General features: G+C 39.0%; 1 protein-coding gene across 1 annotated transcript in view; it reads left to right on the top strand.

Annotated features, from left to right (window-relative positions):
- The first annotated feature begins 4,020 nt into the window (after positions 1 to 4,020).
- Positions 4,021 to 18,572, top strand: part of ARL8B (ADP ribosylation factor like GTPase 8B) — a 48,716-nt gene continuing 34,164 nt past the window's right edge. Inside the window, exon 1 of the mRNA XM_058726150.1 lies at positions 4,021 to 4,329. Within this exon, the coding sequence (XP_058582133.1) occupies positions 4,207 to 4,329 (123 nt within the window). The 5' untranslated portion in view covers positions 4,021 to 4,206. The remainder of the gene's footprint in view (positions 4,330 to 18,572) is intronic.

Genomic DNA, 18,572 nt, shown 5'->3' with positions numbered 1-18,572 from the left:
CCTTTTTCTTGTCGCATCTCTGTATTATTTGATATTTTACAACCATAATATTGTGCTTTTATGATAAAAAGTAATTTAGAGATTTTTTTAATGGGAAACTAGAATTGGAAGGTAAGAATGACTTTTCCATTAAAAGATTTTAGAGATGAAGGGAATTACAATAATTGTAAAGGTTGAGGAATGTTCATTTTCTCATTTCATAATTAGCGTGTTTATTTGTTCATTGTTTCCCCCACTAGAATGAAAGCTCCATGATGGCCTTCACAGAGTCATGGTTCCAGCTTCCATTATCATCATTCCCTTAAACTAGTACAACGATGTCCTAACCATCTCACTGTTTCCGTTCTTTCCCTCTTCATTAGTTTGCTAGTGCTGCCATGAGAAAGGACCATAAACTGGGTGACGAAAAGCCATAGTTTTTCTCACAGTTCTGAAGCCTAGAAGTCCAAGATCAAGGTGTTGGCCGGGTTGGTTCCTTCGGAAGCTGTAAGAGATATTCTGCTCTATGCTTCTTCCCTGGCTCCTGATGGTTTGCTGGCCATTCCTTGGTGTCCCCTGGTGCAACAGTTCAGTGTCTGCTTCTGTCATCACCTGGTCTTCTCCTCTTCTGTCTCTGTATCTTCTTTTCTTCTTATAATGACACCAGTTATTTTGAAAGTTTCTTTATTTATTTTTGAGAGAAAGAAAGGGAGAGAGGAGAGAATCCCAAGCAGGCTTTGAACTATGAGCACAGACTCGGGGCTCATACTCACAAACCATGAGGTCGTGACCTGAGCCAAAATCAAGAATCAGACACTTAAAACCATAAAATACCTTAGAATAAATCTAACCAAAGAGATGAAAAATCTATACGCTGAAAACTATAGAAAGCTTATGAAAGAAATTGAAGAAGACACAAAAAAATGGAAAAATATTCCATGCTTCTGGATAGGAAGAACAAATATTGTTAAAATGTCAATACTACTCAAAGCAATCTACATATTCAATGCAATCCCTATCAAAATAACATCAGTATTCTTCACAGAGCTAGAGCAAATAATCCTAAAATTTGTATGGAGCCAGAAAAGACCCCGAATAGCCAAAGCAACCTTGAATAAGAAAACCAAAGCTGGAGGCATCACAATCCCGGACTTCAAGATATATTACAAAGCTTCAATCATCAAGACAGTATGGTACTGGCACAAAAACAGACACTCAGACCAATAGAACAGAATAGAGAACCCAGAAATGCACCCACAAACATATTTCCAACTAATCTTTGACAAAACAGGAAAGAATACCCAATGGAACAAAAATAGTCTCTTCAGAAAATGGTGCTGGGAAAACTGGACAGCAACTTGCAAAAAAAAAAAAAAAAGAAAAAAGAACTTGGACCACTTTTTTACACTATACACAAAAATAAATTCAAAATGGATGAAAGACCTAAACATAAGACTGGAAGTCATCAAAATGCTACAGGAGAAAGCAGGCAAAAACCTCTTTGAGCTTGGCCACAGGAACTTCTTACTCAACATGTCTCTGGAGGAAAGGGAAATGAAAGCAAAAATGAACTATTTGGACCTCATCAGGATAAAAACTTCTGCACAGCGAAGGAAACAACCAGCAAAACTAAAAGGCAACTGATGGAATGGGAAAAGATATTTGCAAATGACATATCAAATAAAGAGTTAGTATCCAAAATCTATAGGGAACATATCAAATTCAACACCCAAAAAAACAAATAATCCAGTGAAGAAATGGGCAAAGATATGAAGAAACACTTCTCCAAAGAAGACATCCAGATGGCCAACCGACCCATGAAAAAATGCTCAATATCACTCATCATCAGGGAAATACAAGTCAAAACCACAACGAGATACCACCTCACTCCAGTCAGAATGACTAACATTAACAAGTCAGGCAACAACAGATGTTGGTGTGGATGCAGAGAAAGAGGATCTCTTTTGCACTGCTGGTGGGAATGCAAACTAGTGCAGCCACTCTGGAAAACAGTATGGAGGTTCCTCAAGAAATTAAAAATAGAACTAGCCTATGACCTAGCAATTGCACTACTAGGTATTTATCCAAGGGATACAGGTGTGCTGTTTTGAAGGGGCACATGCACCCCCATGTTGATAGCAGTGCTCTCGACAATAACCAAAGTATGGAAAGAGTCCAAATGTCCATTGATGGATGAATGGATTAAGAAGATGTGGTATATATATATATATATATACACACACACACATACACATACACACAATGGAGTATTACTAAGCAATCAAAAAGAATGAAATTTTGCCTTTCGCAACTATGTGAATGGAACTAGAGGGTATTATGCTAAGCGAAATTAGTCAGAGAATGACAAATATCCTATGATTTCACTCATATGAGGAATTTAAGATACAAAACAGAGGAATGTAAGGGAAGGGAAGCAAAAATAATATAAAAACAGGGAGGGGGACAACATATAAGAGACTCTTAAATATGGAGAACAGAGGGTTGCTGGAGGAGTTGTGGGAGGGGGGATGGGCTAAACGGGAAGGGGCAGTAAGGAATCTACTCCTGAAATCATTGTTGCACTATATACTAACTTGGACATAAATTTAAAAAAAATTAATTAATTAATTAAAAAAAGAGTCAGACACTTAACCACCTGAGCCACCCAGGCTCCCCAGGACACCACTTATTTTGGATTAAGAGCCCACTCTACTCCAGTATGACCATCTTCACTGATTATGTCTACATGGTTTTGTTTCTAAACAAGGTCACATCCTGAAGTATTGGGGGTTAGGACTCCAACATATCTTCTGGAGGGACACGATTCAACACATGATGCCCTCCTACAGCCAATTCTCTATGGAGCTACCACAGTTAACTTTTAAAACCATAAATTGTTTCACTCACCCAATTCCCCATCACACCAAGAATAAAATCTGAACTATGACCAACTGTGCCTTTCTTTGTCTGGTCGCTGCCTATTTCTCCCGCCACGTCTCTTCCCACTCCCTGCCTCCCTAATCTGAGCTAGCCACACTGTCTTTCTGTTCCCAGAGCATTCCATGTTCCTTCCCCCTTCAAGGTCTTTGCTGTTCCTTTCCTTCTGTCTGGAATGTGCTTCCACCACATCTGTGCCTGGCTCTCTTTCTCACTTCCTCCAAGTCTCCCCACTCAGGGATACTCCCTCTGAGAGTCTACTCTGATCTTAACTAGAACAGGGGCCACTCCTGTGTCCTTCTCTTGTGCAGTTTTCTGTATAACGCTCTATACTACATGGAATTATATCTTATAGTTATTTTTTTATTACATTACATGTCTCCTCACTAGAATGTATGCTCCATGAGGTCAAGGATTTTTTTTTTTTAATTTGAAATCCTTGCAGATATTTTAATTTATTTTGTAATTAAACTTTTGAACAGTCAACTCGTTTCCATGGTTGAAAGTCAGAATGATGCAAAAAGATATCTAGAGAAGTCTCATTCCCATTCGTGCCTCTGGCCATCCAGTTTCTTTTACCCCATAAAAAAACATTTTTTATTGGTTTTGCAGTATTTCTTTATGCAAATACAATACGTATTTTTATATAAGTACAGACTTTGCATTTACAGTCTTTGAAAACATTTCCTGGACATCATGCCATATCTGTTTATAGAGAATTTCCTCATTTATTTTTATAGCTGCATAGTATTCCCTTTTAGGGCCACACTACAGTTTCTTTAATGAGGTCCCTCCTGATGTACACTTGTGGCTTCCCAACTTTTGCTACCAAAAATGTCAGAAGGGATTTTTATCCCGTGCTGAAGCCCACAGAGTCTTGAATACTTTCTGCATAGAACGAATGTAGAATGAATGATGAGTGTGAACCAACCAACATAACTGGGCGAGGGAGGTGTGGTCGAAAGGGAGCGGGGTCAGCCGCGCTGCAGGGAGGCTCCAGCCGGTGGCGCTGCAGGCAGCAGACGCGTGTGGCCGGACCGGCCACGCCGCTCTTGCCGTGGGCGCCGACGGTGGCGCGGGGACGAGCGTGGGGGGGGGCGCGGAGGGTAGGGCGAGTCATATGACCCGCTCGGCTTCCTGGCTTCGGCCGCCGCCGCCCGCCCGTGTCCGCCAGTGGTGCGCCGCGGCCCCGAGGAGCCGTTGAGGGGTCCGGGCTGAGGCCCGCTCGTGTGCAGGCCGTCGCTGTTGCTGTCCGCGCCCGCGCGTCCGTTCTCCCTCCCGGCCGCCATCATGCTGGCGCTCATCTCCCGCCTGCTGGACTGGTTCCGCTCGCTCTTCTGGAAGGAGGAGATGGAGCTGACGCTGGTGGGGCTGCAGTACTCGGGCAAGACCACCTTCGTCAATGTCATCGCGGTGAGTGCCGCCGGCTCGCCCTCCCCGGGCGCCGCAGCCCGCGAGTCCGGCCCGGTGCTGGCCCGAAGCCCGTGGCCGGGGCTCCCTTCAGCGCGATGGGGCGAGTGGGACGAGGGCTGGAGGCAACAAGGCGTTCCTGTCGCCTCGGCCGGGGCCGGGGTTTGGAGTTCGCGCGTGTTGGCGCCTGAGGCTTAGCGCTGAGCTTGGCCGCCGAAGGGTTAATTCCATTTAGTCGTGTTCGACAAAGGGCTGGGTCCTCGACGCGGCCGCGGCTTGGAAAGGGTAAAATCGGCCTTGTCACATTTTTCAGGATTGGGATTTCCTTGGGGCTTGCTCTGGGTGTGTGTGTTGGGGGGTGGGCACCTGAAGGCTTAACTCCGGCCTGTCCCTTCCCAGGAGGGGGGGATTTGGCGAGCTGTCAGTCCCGTGAGAACGCATGAGTAAGACTCGAGAGCGTCCCTCCAGTATCCGCTCGGGACGGAGAGCCCATCGCGAGGAAAGCAGGGGAGCATTGTGGGCCCCTTCTCGGATTTTGTGGGCAGCTGGTTCCTTGTGATTCAGTTACTGGTTTTCAGTCGGTCCCCTTGTAGGGGGCGAGATCGAGTTCATTGCTGCTGGGCTCGTTGCGAGAGAGACTGGGGAGAAACACTTCCAGCCAGTCTGGTCCACAGTAGTCCGCAGCCTTTACTTAGCCAAGCAGTTCGGGGGCTCTGCTTTCCCAGTGGTCGGAAGAGATGGATCTGTAGTCACTTAACTTTCTTGGGAAAGGGGGAGTTGGTCTTTTGTGAGAGTGTTTCTTGCTTGAAGGGGAGGGCAGGGAAGTGACTGGGCAGGAGCATAGCTTTTTCCAGATCCAGGAAATGGGGTGTCTGGGATGGAAATTGCCCTGGGAACCTAGTGTGGTGTTGATTCAGCAGTGATTGTGTGGAAGGATGATTATTAAATTTTGCCTGGGTGGTTAGTTGGGGAAGGGATAAGAGAGATTCTCCTCAATCTTTAGAAGCAGGAGTCGATGTGACTCACTCTTAGTTGATAGGTGCTTGTACTTGTCAGGGATGAGCTTTAGAACTATTCTAAAGAGAGATGGCAGCCGTCCTTCTGTCTTCTAGATGGTGGTTGAAATCCTTATTTAATAGACTAGTTGCCCAACTGGTTTGGTTACAGGAACGATTGAAACACAGCTCCCTTGTGGGAGAAAACAGGTAACGTGTGACTCTTAGTCCTCCAGTAATAGAGTAGCAGGAGTAACACTTGAAAAAGATTATCAGAGATCCAAACTTCCTTTGAAGAATGTTGCGTATAAGTATAAAGAAAATTTACCCGCTTGTTTGGCTCCTTTTGTGATAAGTTTTTAAAAATTTTTTATTTATTTATTTTTTGGCTTGAGATGACTATCTTTTCAACAGGTATAGTGGAGTGGAATGTGTATGTGATGACACAGTAAAAAAAACAACAACTTTGGATTCAGTATCCAAAGTAGAGCTTTTGTATGATGGGGAAAAGATAAGACCTCAGTTCGCTATACATTTTCTGGTATCCCTTGAGATAAGAAAGTTTCCTTGTAAACCCTATCCTTTTGACAAAACTGAATTAATATACAGTGTAGGTGTAGGTCTATCACTACATTTAGTTGTATTTGTTGCAGAGAAAGAGTTATGCGTTGGAAGTCTGAAAAGGTTTAGTAAATCTCTGAAGAACTTCTAAAGACATAGGCATGAACATCATGCTTACTTATTTATTTATTTTTATTGTAGACAGTGTAGCTTAATATGAGCAAGAACTTTGAAGAGAAGGAACCCCAGCTTTGCAGTCTGGCTCTGCCACTTAGCAGCCTTGTATCCTCTTTGAGTCCTTCCTTGCTTTCTCATCTTTGAAGTAGAGATAATAATGTGCTTCTTAAAGAGTTGTTCTGGGGAGTAAATGAAATGACAGATGTGACCAGCACTATGCCTGCCCAAAGAAGGGGCTAGGTAGGTGGTAGCTGTTGTTATTTGTAGCGGATACACTCCTTTAATGCAGAAACAGTGTTTTGAAAAACATTCAGAAGGGAATTAGCTGCGGTCATTTCCTTCTTTGAATCTAATTTATCCAAACCTGGGCTCCAGTAGCGGATTTATGGATTGTGGCAAATGATCACATCATGTACTCCCGCCGACCCCCGTTTTTGTTTTGTTTTGTTTTGTTTTTTTACATTGTATTAGATTATTTTAACAACTGAGCTTCTGCAGTGCTGTTGAACTTAAAGTGAACCAGTGGTGCCACTATTTTTTTTTTTTTTTTTACATTAGACTTTTCTTTTTTCTTAACGTTTGTTTATTTTTGAGAGAGCACTAGAGTAAAAGTGGGAGAGGGGCAGAGAGAATCCGAACCAGGCTCCAGGCTCTGAGCTCAAACTCACACACCACTGTGAGATAATGACCAGAGCTGAAGTAGGACTCTTCACTGACTGACCCAGGTGCCCCTAGCCTATTCTTTTTAAATTATAATTATATGGGTAGGTTTGGTTTAGAAAAAATTCTGGACTGTAAGTGGTTGTAACCCTTAAGATGCTGACAAAAAGAGACCTTAATAAATTTCACACTTAAAAAAAAAACAAAAAACTCAGACTCTAACCTAACCTGTGATTATCATAGACTATATTGAGGGTGAGGAAAAGGTTAATAATTAAAGGTGATGTTGCAGACTTTTAGATAAAAACAAAGTTTCCAGAATAGTGAATTTAGCCTTGTCTTTAAAAAAATTAACTGCACTGTTCTTTGTATTTTGCATAAAATGTCTGATTTATAGACTCACAAGTACAGATGGGTTGAGTGTGTCACTTTAGAAAGTTGGCCATTTATTTACTCACATTCAACAAATAACTTAGGCATGAAAAGCTTTAGGTGAAGGCAGTTTTCTTCAGGTAAAAATCAACTTTTTGTAAACATAAAATGTGGCTCTATCTTCTGCCTTAAAATTTATGAAAAATTTCATAAATGTCATTTAACTTACTAGAGAGGTTTGTGTAGGGTTTGGTGCATTCTGAAATTAGGCAGTTTATTTACAGAGAGGTTCAGTCTTAAAATTTATATTCTTGTGTTTTAAAACTTCAGTGATACTCCATTTTATCTGGTATTTTTATATAGAGACCCTTAACGTACATACTGTATTCTTTGTTTTGGACATTAAAAAAAGAAACCCCTCTAATATTTAATTTTCTCATTAGTGTTAGGGAATGAAATATTGCCCATTGCTAAGTATTCTGGCAGTTATTGCATAATAAATCATGTGTCCTATATGTGTAATGTATGTTGAGTAATCTTTATTTTTAACAGAGACTCTAACATGGGTTATAAGATAATTACTAAGAAATGTTTAGTAGGATTTACCAAGGTGTTATAGGCTAAATTTTATAGACACTGTGTAGTTTTGAAATGAGTAGTATAAAAATTTGTCTACATTTTTATGAAGTATTAGTGCTCCCCAGGTTATTCAAGGAAAAGTTTATTAACTGCCAAGAATTAGGAAAAGGAGATATTTTGAAAGATTGTAGAAATTTGAACGTAGAATAATTTTTTTTAGAGTTTCTAGAAACTTTAATTAAGTGGTCTAATTTTATTCTCATTTTATAGATGTAGCTAGAAGATCCAGAAAAATAAGTGAAATTCCTAAGGCAACAAAGCTAATTAGCAGAGATAAAATTAGAATGTAGGGCCAGTTTACTTTCTACTTTTCTTATCTGCCTCTGTAGGATCTAGCTGAGATTAGAATCCTAGAGCTGTGGATTGGGAAATCTTAATCCTTTAAATATCTTTTTTCATGTATTTGTACATAAATACACTCTTCTTATGAATGTGGATAACACTTTATTTTATTTATTATTATTTTTTAAAGGTTTATTTTATTTGTTTTTGAGAGAGAGCACGAGCAGGGGAGGACAGAGAGAGAGAGGGGACCGAGGATCCAAAGTGGGCTCCATGCTGACAGCAGCAAGCCCGATGCCGGGGCTCAAACTCACGAGCCACAAGATCGGGACCTGATGGTCATGGTTGGACACTCAGACACCTACCCACCCAGGTGCCCCAAATCTGGATAACATTTTAAATCCAAGTATCTTAAGCATGTTGATTGACATTTGAGGACTATTTGTATATATGTGTGTGTATTTATATTTGAGGATATGAATTAGAGGAAGTAATCAGCATCTGTGTAAAGTAGGAATAGTGGAATATTGTTTGGACATTTAAATAACTGGCTAACAGGCATTGTTGGGTTATTGAGCTATGTCTGTTTTCTTTAAAAAGCAGAAATAGGGGCTCAGTTGGTTAAGCATCCAACTCTTGATTTGGCTTGGGTTATCATCTCATGGTTCTGTGCTGACAGCTGGGAGCCTGCTTGGGATTTTCTCTTCGACCCCTCCCCCCACATGCGGGCTCTCTATCAAAATAAACATTAAAAAACCAGAAATAATTCTGGGTTTGATTTAGGGCAAGAATGGCAAAAACGGTTTTTAAAGAAAATACAATGTAGCTGAAGTCTAAAGGTTAGTAAATTTGAAATTTTACTGTAGAAATTAGCCTTCCAACGAGGTAGTCTTCCAATTCACATTAGGAATTGTGGAACCCGAGGCATCCTGCCAAGGAGCTTCTCTTCTAGGCTCTTTATCTTTCACCCCTGTTGCCATTATTTCTGCCATGCAGACCTAGAATCTCAAAAGCCACATGTTCTCATGAAGAAGGTGGTGCAATAATGCATTTTAAATTATTGACAGGGGTGCCTGGGTGGCACATTGGTTAAGTGTCCAACTCTTGATCATGGCTCCGGTTATGATCTATCTCATGGTTTGTGAGATCCAGCCCCAAATCGGGCTCTATGCTGACAGTGAGGAGCCTGCTTGAGATTCTCTCCCTCTCTCTCTCTCTCTGCCCCTCCCTCAGCTTGTGTACACGCTCCTTCTCTCTCTCAAAATAAATAAACATTCCAAAACAAAGAATTTTTAATTTGCTGACTTAGAATATATCTCACAATTTGAAGCCCTTTTTAACTTTCTCAAAGATAAAAGTGGGTGGTAAGTGAACATGGATACAAAATGCATCACAACTATAAAAACTAGTTACTTAAATGTTGTTTTAAGAATTTTTTTCTGATTTTCAATATAATACAGGGTCATGAGTAGAAATTTGAAAAAGGAGTATAAAGTAGAAGAAACCACTTGTTATCTTCATTATCCAAGGTTAACTAACTGTCAGAGTTTCAAAATATTCCCAAAGCCCCCGGCTTTGGGCTGACAGTGTGGAGCCTGCCTAAGATTCTCTCTCTCTCCCTCTCTCTCTGTCCCTCCCCTGCTCTCTCTCTCAAGATAAATAAAGTTAAAAGAAAAGTATTCCCTTTTTATCCTTTTTAAATGTATGCATTGAAATGCCTTTCAACTTAAAAAACAACTTTAAACTTTTTTAAAAAGTTTTGAGATGATACCTAGTTTGTTTTTTTAAAATTATGGTGTATGCCTATTTCTGTGTGTAAAACCATTTTAGTGCCTTTATAATTTATGTTATGGCATTCATGTGGCTATACCATAATATATTTGATTATTTCCTTATTATTGGACATTTGGGTAGTTTCCAGGGTTTTGCTATTGGATATCAATTTGATCTGCATTTCCTAAGGATGGGTTCCAGAGTTACATCATGGGGTCAGAAGATAGAAACGTATTTCATGCCAAATGGCCAAATTGCTGTCCAGAAAGTATGCGCTACTGACAATGTCTTATGAATAGATTTCATGTATAAAGTTGGAATTAAGCTGAGCACTTGTTCTTTGTTATTTTTAGGGAAAAACATATTTAGTTTTGTTGATAAGTAAACCAGCAGTATTTTTAAACTATTTTATTAGGTAATTGCTCTGTTTCTGTGTTTAATGTTTAAAGAAGTATCTGTTTATGTTTCAGCAACTGCTAAGACTGAGACTATAGAGAACATAATTCCTTTTTCAATTTTCTTTTTTATTGAACTTTGCAGGCAAGTCTTATAAATACAGCTCATCCCCTTTAGCTATCTGCATCTAATTTGTTTTCAACTTACTGGTGGATTGCATTAGGAGTTTGTATTCCAGGAATCTGGCATATTTCCACGCAGTCCTTACCTAATCTTGGCCTATTATGGTGTGATGCTGCCTCTTCTTGGTGGGCGGGGGGGGGGGGGGGTGTCTGTATGCTAAATATTCTTTTCTAAATCAGAATCTAAGAGCGTTTGCTAAGGAGACCACTTTTTGAGGGCTATAGCATATGATGTATGTGTGTGTGTGTGTGTGTGTGTGTGTGTGTGTGTGTGTGTTTTAATGGTTATTTATTTTGAGAAAGAGAGAGAGCAAGAGAGGAGAGAGAGAGAGAACACCTTGGAGCAGGGGAGGGGTGGAGAGGGGGGGAGAGAATCCTAGGCAGGCATTGCACTATCAGCACAGATCCCAGCAGAGCCTGATGTGCGGCTGGATCTCACAAGCCATGAGATCATGCCCTGAGCTGAAATCATGAGCCTAAGACTTGACTGACTGAACCCCCCAGGTGCCCCTAGTATATGACTTGTTTTGAATGAATAACTTGGGTATCATTTATGATTATAAAAGTTGATTCATGTCCTTTGTCCTCATATATGAAAAAAACCATAGAAAAATACTAACTTGCTCAATAGGGCAAAATTAAATGACAGTTTAAGTCATTTAGTTTTTCTTTTTTTAAAAATATAATTTATTGTCAAATTGGCTTACATACAACACCCAGTGCTCATCCCAACAAGTGCCCACCTCGGTGCCCATCACCCCTTTTCCCCTCCCCCCCCAATAAACCCTCAGTTTGTTCTCTGTATTTAAGAGTCTCTTGTGGGTTGCCTGCCTCCCTCCCTCTCTGTTTGTAACTGTTTTTCCCCCTGTCCCTTCCCCCACGGACTTGTTAAGTTTCTCAAGATTCACCTATGACTGAAAACATAGGATAGGATATCTGTCCTTCTCTGACTGACTTATTTCACTCAGACATTTAGTTTTTCTAAGATGTAGCAAACCAAAATTGGAGTCTCTAATGAAATATTGTGAGTTAATTTCTTTCTTCAAAGTCAAAACCACAAAGCTTATATTCTATTGTGCTATTTTTTTAAAGGTTACACTGTTTCTTAAATTAGACATTGGATCTTGTATTTGGATCCGATTTCATAGTTTGTCTAGTTTTATTCGCTAGAATAACGTTCTTCATATCCCAAAAGGAATTTTTTTTGTATTAAATCTAAACTTTAGGGTTAATTTAATTTAATTATATGCTTTAGGGTTCATTTTAAAATCATCTCTAAGAATGCTGTATTTTTTAAAAAATATAATTCTGGCAAAATAGTTTTAGGTTTCAGGTATCAGAGTAGTGACATTTCTGCTTGAAAATTGAAGCCTTTCCTTCTAAACTAGGTTGGAAAAGTAATCATTTGTTATTAAAAAAAAAAACTTGGATTATGATTGGCAAAATAATCCTAAAAGTGTCTTTTTAACCAGTTTACTTGATAACAATTACTTTAGATCTACCAAAGTAGTATTACTGAAGAATATATTTGAGCCTACATTTGTTGGCATCTGAGTGTGGTATGAATGAGTTTATTTGGAATATGTTTAAGTGGCTGCAGGAGTTAGAATGGCATAGAAGTTAATAATTGAGAGCCTGACTGTTGAGGTTCGAGTCCTTATTCTTTGACTTGTGTTATTTTTGGCAAGTTATTTAACTCCTCAATGTCTGTTTCCTTAAATGTAAAATGGGAATAATAGTAGTTCTCCCTCATAGAGTCGTTATAAGTTAATATTTATAAAACATTTTGAACAGTGTTCAAAACAAAGCATATACTATGAAAGTGCTTCATAAATGTTAGCCACTAGGTTATTGTGTTGTGCTCTCCTTGAGGTCAGGGATTTCTGTTGCTTTTGTTCACTGATATATTCCAATTCCCTGAAACAGCGCCTGGCACTTATTAGATGCTCAAATATATTTTCAAATAGACTTACTCACAATAAAAAATTAAGAAAAATGTCTTTATGAACCCATATTCCCATTTTCATAGTTAAGTTTGCAAACTGTAGCATAGTGTTAAGAATGAGAGTTAAGAATGCAGCTCTATGGTACGAGGTGGAGAAGTAGACTGATCCCAACAGGAAGAAAAGAGTGGCCCTTGGCAGTACTACCTGCCCTCTAGAATTGAGGTGCCGTGTACAAGTGTATGCTTGGATTGTCATTGTACATTTGGTTAAGACCATACTATTGGCATCCATTTACATGTGTTTGCTTTGATTTTTTGAACGAAGATTTATGATTAGAGTGGGTTTAATCACTGTTGACAGCCATAAATTTGCAAGCCCCACCAGGCAGTAGACTGTGTGGTAGGCCATCCTCTCCTAGATGAGAAGTGGGCCCTTGAGGGTGCATGCAGCCTGTATCAGAAAGAGCTTTTGGCAGAGTTTCCTCTCTGAAGGTGACTTAAGGTCCCGTTTAGACACTGATCACTAGACCCAGTTTTTCCTGACAGCTCATTTTGTCTAGAGAATGTTTGAATGCAATATATTGACTTCATTATTTTTAAATAGTTCTTATCAGAGGAAAAACCAGGAAATGGAAGAAACCCACTTTTTTCCTTCTCCAAAATCTAGCTGTTTCACTCCCAGGTTTTAGTTTTTTTATTTAATTGTATTATTTTCTTCAGTGGCTGAATTAAAAAACTTAAAACATTTCTTTCTTAAAAAGAATACACATAATCCATATTGTTTAAAAAAAAGAGGGTAGATATGGTGCACCTGGATGGCTTAGTTGGTTGAGCACCTGACTTAGCTCAGATCATGATCTTGTGGTTTGTGGGTTTGAGCCCTGTGTTGGGCTTTGGAACCTGCTTAGGATTCTCTCTTCTCTCTCTGCCCCTCCCCTGCTCGTGCACATGTGCACTCTTTCTCTCAAATAAATGTTTAAAAAACTATAAAAAGAGAGTATAGATACACAAATAAAAAATTTATCTTTAATACCATTAGGATCTAATCATTATTAAACTGTATATCCTTCCAATTTTCTCCCTATCCCTTTATATATATATATGTATATATATATATATATATATATATATATGTGTATATATATATATACACATATATATGTGTATATATATATATACATATATATATGTGTGTATATATATATATATATACACACACACACACACATATATATACACAAATAATATACTTTTTGTTATCATGATATAATTAACATATAACATATTACATTCAGGTGTATAATGTAATGATTGCATATTTGTATATATTGCAAAATGGTCATCATAGTAAGTCTAGTTAACATCCATCACCATGCATAGTTAAAATTTTTTTTTTTGTCTTGTGATGAGAATTTCTAAGACTTTTTAGCAACTTTCAGATATGCAGTGTAGTATTATTAACTACAGTTACTGTCCTGTACATTACATCTTATTTATTTTATAACTTTTGGCCCCTTCACCTGTCACCTGTTTCCTCTCATTATCCCCCTACTCCCTGCCTCTGGCAACCACCATTTGTTCTCTGTGAGTACCCCCCCTTTTTTTTTTTTTAAAGATTCCACATAGAAGTGTCTTTCTCTTTCTGACTTCTTTCATTTAGCACAGTGCCCAGTATATGCTTTCTTGATAACAGTGACAGGATCATATTGTACATACTTAGTCATCTCATGTAGTCTATTTGATTTCTCTACTTTGATGGCTAATAGGCAACTCAAGTTTAATCAGCAAGATGGAACTTTTGATCCCCTTCTGCCTCAATCCAGGGCACCAGCATCTATCCATTTCTAAAAAATATTGAATGAAATGGATGCTAGAGGCTTTAATTTATCTATATATTTATAGTTTGGTTGCAGGCATTATTTTCCACTGTTCAGTGATGAAATATTTGTGCCTAAGACTTTGTTTTTGCAATTTTCTTTGGAGTGCCTGAAGATGGGCCAGTTTGACCAGTTTTAACCTTTCCATGCTCCTCTCACCCTGTCTGTAGCATGTAATTTCCCAAGTTAGGATTGATCATATCACCTCCATCATAATTTTCACCACACTTACCACCTTAAGAAGTTATCTTGGGGGTGCCTGGGTGGCTCAGTTGGTTGGGCGTCCGACTTCGGCTTAGGTCATGATCTCGCGGTCTGTGAGTTCGAGCCCTGTGTCGGGCTCTGTGCTGACAGCTCAGAGCCTGGAGCCTGTTTCAGATTCTGTGTCTCCCTCTCTCTCTGACCTTCCCCCATTCATGCTCTGTCTCTCTCTGTCTCAAAAATGAATAAACGTTAAAAAAAAAAATTAAAAAAGAAATTATCTTGTTTATTGTCTTTGTCTCTTTTATGAATGTATGTTCTTTTATGGATGTAAATTACATAGGGATAGAGCTTTGTCCTTTTTTCAGTACTGTATTAAGTACAAAGCACTATGCCCTGCATATAATAGGTTTTCTAAATATTGAGTGAATGTATATAAAACAAACTATTTTATGTATTCTTAAATTGTGTGCAAGGCATTATGATAGATGATTCATAAGTGTATCAGATAAGGTTGTTTTGCTGGAGTATGTGCCTCATAGCAGCCATGTATAGAACAGAAATGTTAAGTGCCTTAAGACTGGCACAAAATGCTTTGGGAATCTCTTTACCCTGACCTCACTAAGACTTCGGGGGTGTTTTAGAAAGTCAGTTTAGTGGGACCATGGTGGGAATGGCCACTGAGGGGAGCTTTGAGAGTAGAGTGGTTTTCATTTATCAATGAGTATTTGAAGAAGCAGTGTTGTAGGTAGCATAGATATAATGAGGAACAAAACAGACATTCCTTTACTTGTGCAGCTTCCAGTATTATGGAGGGAAGAAAAGATGCTCAAGAAGGAACTGTGGAAGTAGCAAAGACACGACTGAAGGCAAGACATTTTGTTGAATTAAGTGTGACTTGCATGAAGGAGAAAACAAGAGACTGGAAAAGTAGATCTGTATGCCTGGGGAGCCATTGAAGATTTTTGTTTGGGGGAATGAAGTAAGACTATTTTCCAACGGATTAATTTAGTAGACCAGTGAAAAGGAAGTTGGTCACAAGATCATTACAAAGGTCTGATTGAGAGGTAATGGGGTGGTGGAGGGGGGGGGGAGTTAAGGAGAAAGGAAAAGATGAGCTTTATTAGGGAAGTAGAATAGGTACAGTTTAGTGGTCGAATCAGATATGCAGGGCAAAGGGGGATTTGTAAGGAGTTGAGTGAATGTTGGGGAATATGGCTGTGGGATCAAGTAGTGGAAATGGGGTAGAGAATGAGAATGAGTTTAGAAGAGATAGGGATGAATTGAGTATAAAATGTATTATATGATTAATGATATAAAGGGGATTTGTATTTGGGAAGGGCATTCATGCTATTATTTTTAGATATAGTGGGACTAAAACTGAGAATTAAAATGTCATCATTTCATATCTTTATCTTAGTAGTAAGGGACTTAAGAAGTAGTTGAGAATTCAATCCTGGTTTCTCTTCTAAAGAACGTTGTAGAATATTTTCTTCCTTCTGATTTGTGTCAATTATCCTATTCTGCTGATAACTTATTTTGCAAATGTTTTATAAGCAAGGAGTAAACAAATGTTCTCCACTCTTCCAGAATTTCAGTTGAGCTATCTTGATTTGTTTATGGGGCTATGTACATTAGTCTGTGCCCAGTTTGCAGGCTGCCCAGAAAACGTCCTAATCCATAGGCCCTTGAAGCAGCTGAATGAAGGTTGTATATTCAGAGTGGCTGAGGCTCTTGTAGGCTTGGAAGTCTTCCTGATTTAATTTAAAGAGGAATGTTCTATCCCTGGAAAGTGTCTGATTTAATTTTGTATGCTGTCTTTCTACTGAAGAGAAAAGCTGGTATGTATAATATCTTGTGCTTTAAACATAAAGGATATCTGATGTCTTGGGATTTCAGTTGTGATTTTTTTTAGGTGCTGGGTCAACATGTAGTAGTCTTAGACTCAGGATATCATTTTTCTTTCTTCTTGGGTCACATTACTGATTATTTTACTGTGTGATTGAAAAGACGCACTGTGATCCTCAGTCCTCCTATCCCAGTTAGGCTGTCTGATATCTGCTAAGAGATTTATTTAGTACAGTCTTTTGTGGACTTAACAGTGCTCAAAGACACCTGTTCATCTTAGAACATGTGGACATTATCATATAACAAAAAGGAACTGGCTGTACCATCTCTGCCATGTCATTCTTAAGGGTAGTTAATGCAAAGAATATTCCTAGACATCCTACTGTTTCTTAACTGTCCTTTTCTACAATGCAGAAGGGGTATTCAGTGAAAACCTTTTTATTTATTTATTTAGTGAAACAGTTGATTGTTTTATGAAGTGCATTCACATACGAAGCATTGTATGATTCTTTTGGTCTCCTTGTTAAATAGATACTCACTGGCTTATAAAAGGTAAAAAGAGCTCAAGTGACACAGTTTTGAGATAGATCTGGAATGCAACTCTAACTCAGCCTGGATGTTCTGTTCCATAAAAAAGGTGAGCTATGATGAATCCTGTTTACAGACAAATCCTTTAGGACCTTGGTTTGCCACTTGATATAGTACAACTTTTCCAAGTCCTGTGACTCAGACTACTTGAGAAATTTGATATCACCTCTTCTGGTGTTCCTTAGGCATTTTTAGCTTTCTTTGGCAATTCATTGCCAAATACTTTAAGTCTATTTTACTGGTTGTTGTAATACTTTTCTGTATTATACTTCCTAGGAACACTCGTAAATTTTAGTGGTTTGAGTGAGTGTGTGTGTGTGTGTGTGTGTGTGTGTGCGTACACACACATGGCAGACTTTGGACTGGGCCTTAAATTTGCCAGTGAAAATTAGCAAGATGGTTGTGAGCAGAAAGAGGAAGCAGGCTTTGAAATACATGTTAGACCGTGTTAATGATGGAGAATGAGACACTCAAGATACCAAGCCATTTTCCTTTGTCTGCAATACATTATCTCCTGGTCCTCCTTTTCCCTTAGACAGCACTGTCTTACACATGGTTTAGGTCCCATATCTGTGGGGCCTTGCCTTAACTCTTTTCCCAGGCAAAGTTAATTGCCCTTGCTCTCTTTTCATAGCGCTTTGTTAAAAATTGTGTTTATTTGTGCCAATTTTATATCTTTTTATCTGTTTCTACTTACAGACTGCAGACTTCCTTATTTATATCCCCTAAACATATCTCTGTGCTTGACTCAGAAGGTGCTCCATAATTATTGACTTACTAGAGTCAAGCACTGTAGGGTATTGTTTAAGTATGTTGAGTCAGACAAGCCTACATTTGAATTCTATATCTGTTAGAGCTCTCTGCCCCCCTCAAAGTTTCAGTTTCTTCATTGGTGATTTGGGAATGAGAGTAGATGTCTCATGGGCTTATGGTGTGAGGTAAGATAAATCAGCATAGTACCTGGCATAAATGCTCCATAGTTGATAATTATCACTGTGGTTGATGTGATATTTGGGGGGGAAGGGCAGGAGCATATGCTCCAGTTAGATGGCAGATGAAATGGATCCTCCCTCACCCCTCAAGTAAGCACTGAATAGGGATTCAGTTTTGGAGGAGGATGAAAGGATTTTGAGTTCCAGGATGGAGGTCTGCTGGCCACCAGGGACCAATTTCTGATTCTTGATGAAGGTTCTGTCATTGTGAGAAATTAAAATCAAACTGTCCTTTGCCATAATCCATTACAAATGTGCTAGGGTGCTTGGGGCAACTTAACTGAAAAATTTACTGGTCTATTTGTTTTGTCTTCCTGTTGGTAAACTTGGTAGTAGTGACTAGTTTTGGCTTGGTGGAATACTAAATTTGTATTTTACTACGTATGCTTAGTATAGTATCTATTTATAATCTCTCAATTGACCATTGAGGGTTTTTTTTGTTGTTCCTGTGTTTGAGCAGCCTAACGTGGACTACAAGCTTCTGTACAAATAAAAATCTTTGCTTATTTATCAACAGATAACTGTCAAATGTGTGAAGCATTTTACTCAAGTAGAAAGTAGAATAAAGGTTTTGAAACTCAGACTTGGGTTCAGATCCCAGTTTTCCTGCTGTGTGTGTGACTTTGTGATCTTGCTCTCAAGCTTCCTTTTCTGTAAAATGAGGCCAGTAAAGTGAATGGTGTCATGTTGCTGTTAACATTATTACTATTGTTATTAATAGTGTAAGTCAGTGGAATGTGTCCTAGCTAATAACAGTG

Source organism: Neofelis nebulosa, chromosome 4 (assembly GCF_028018385.1).
Source record: "Neofelis nebulosa isolate mNeoNeb1 chromosome 4, mNeoNeb1.pri, whole genome shotgun sequence".
Classification (NCBI taxonomy): Eukaryota; Metazoa; Chordata; class Mammalia; order Carnivora; family Felidae; genus Neofelis; species Neofelis nebulosa.
The sequence above is the reverse complement of the archived record's forward strand: the minus strand, read 5'-3'. Positions and strand labels throughout refer to the sequence as shown.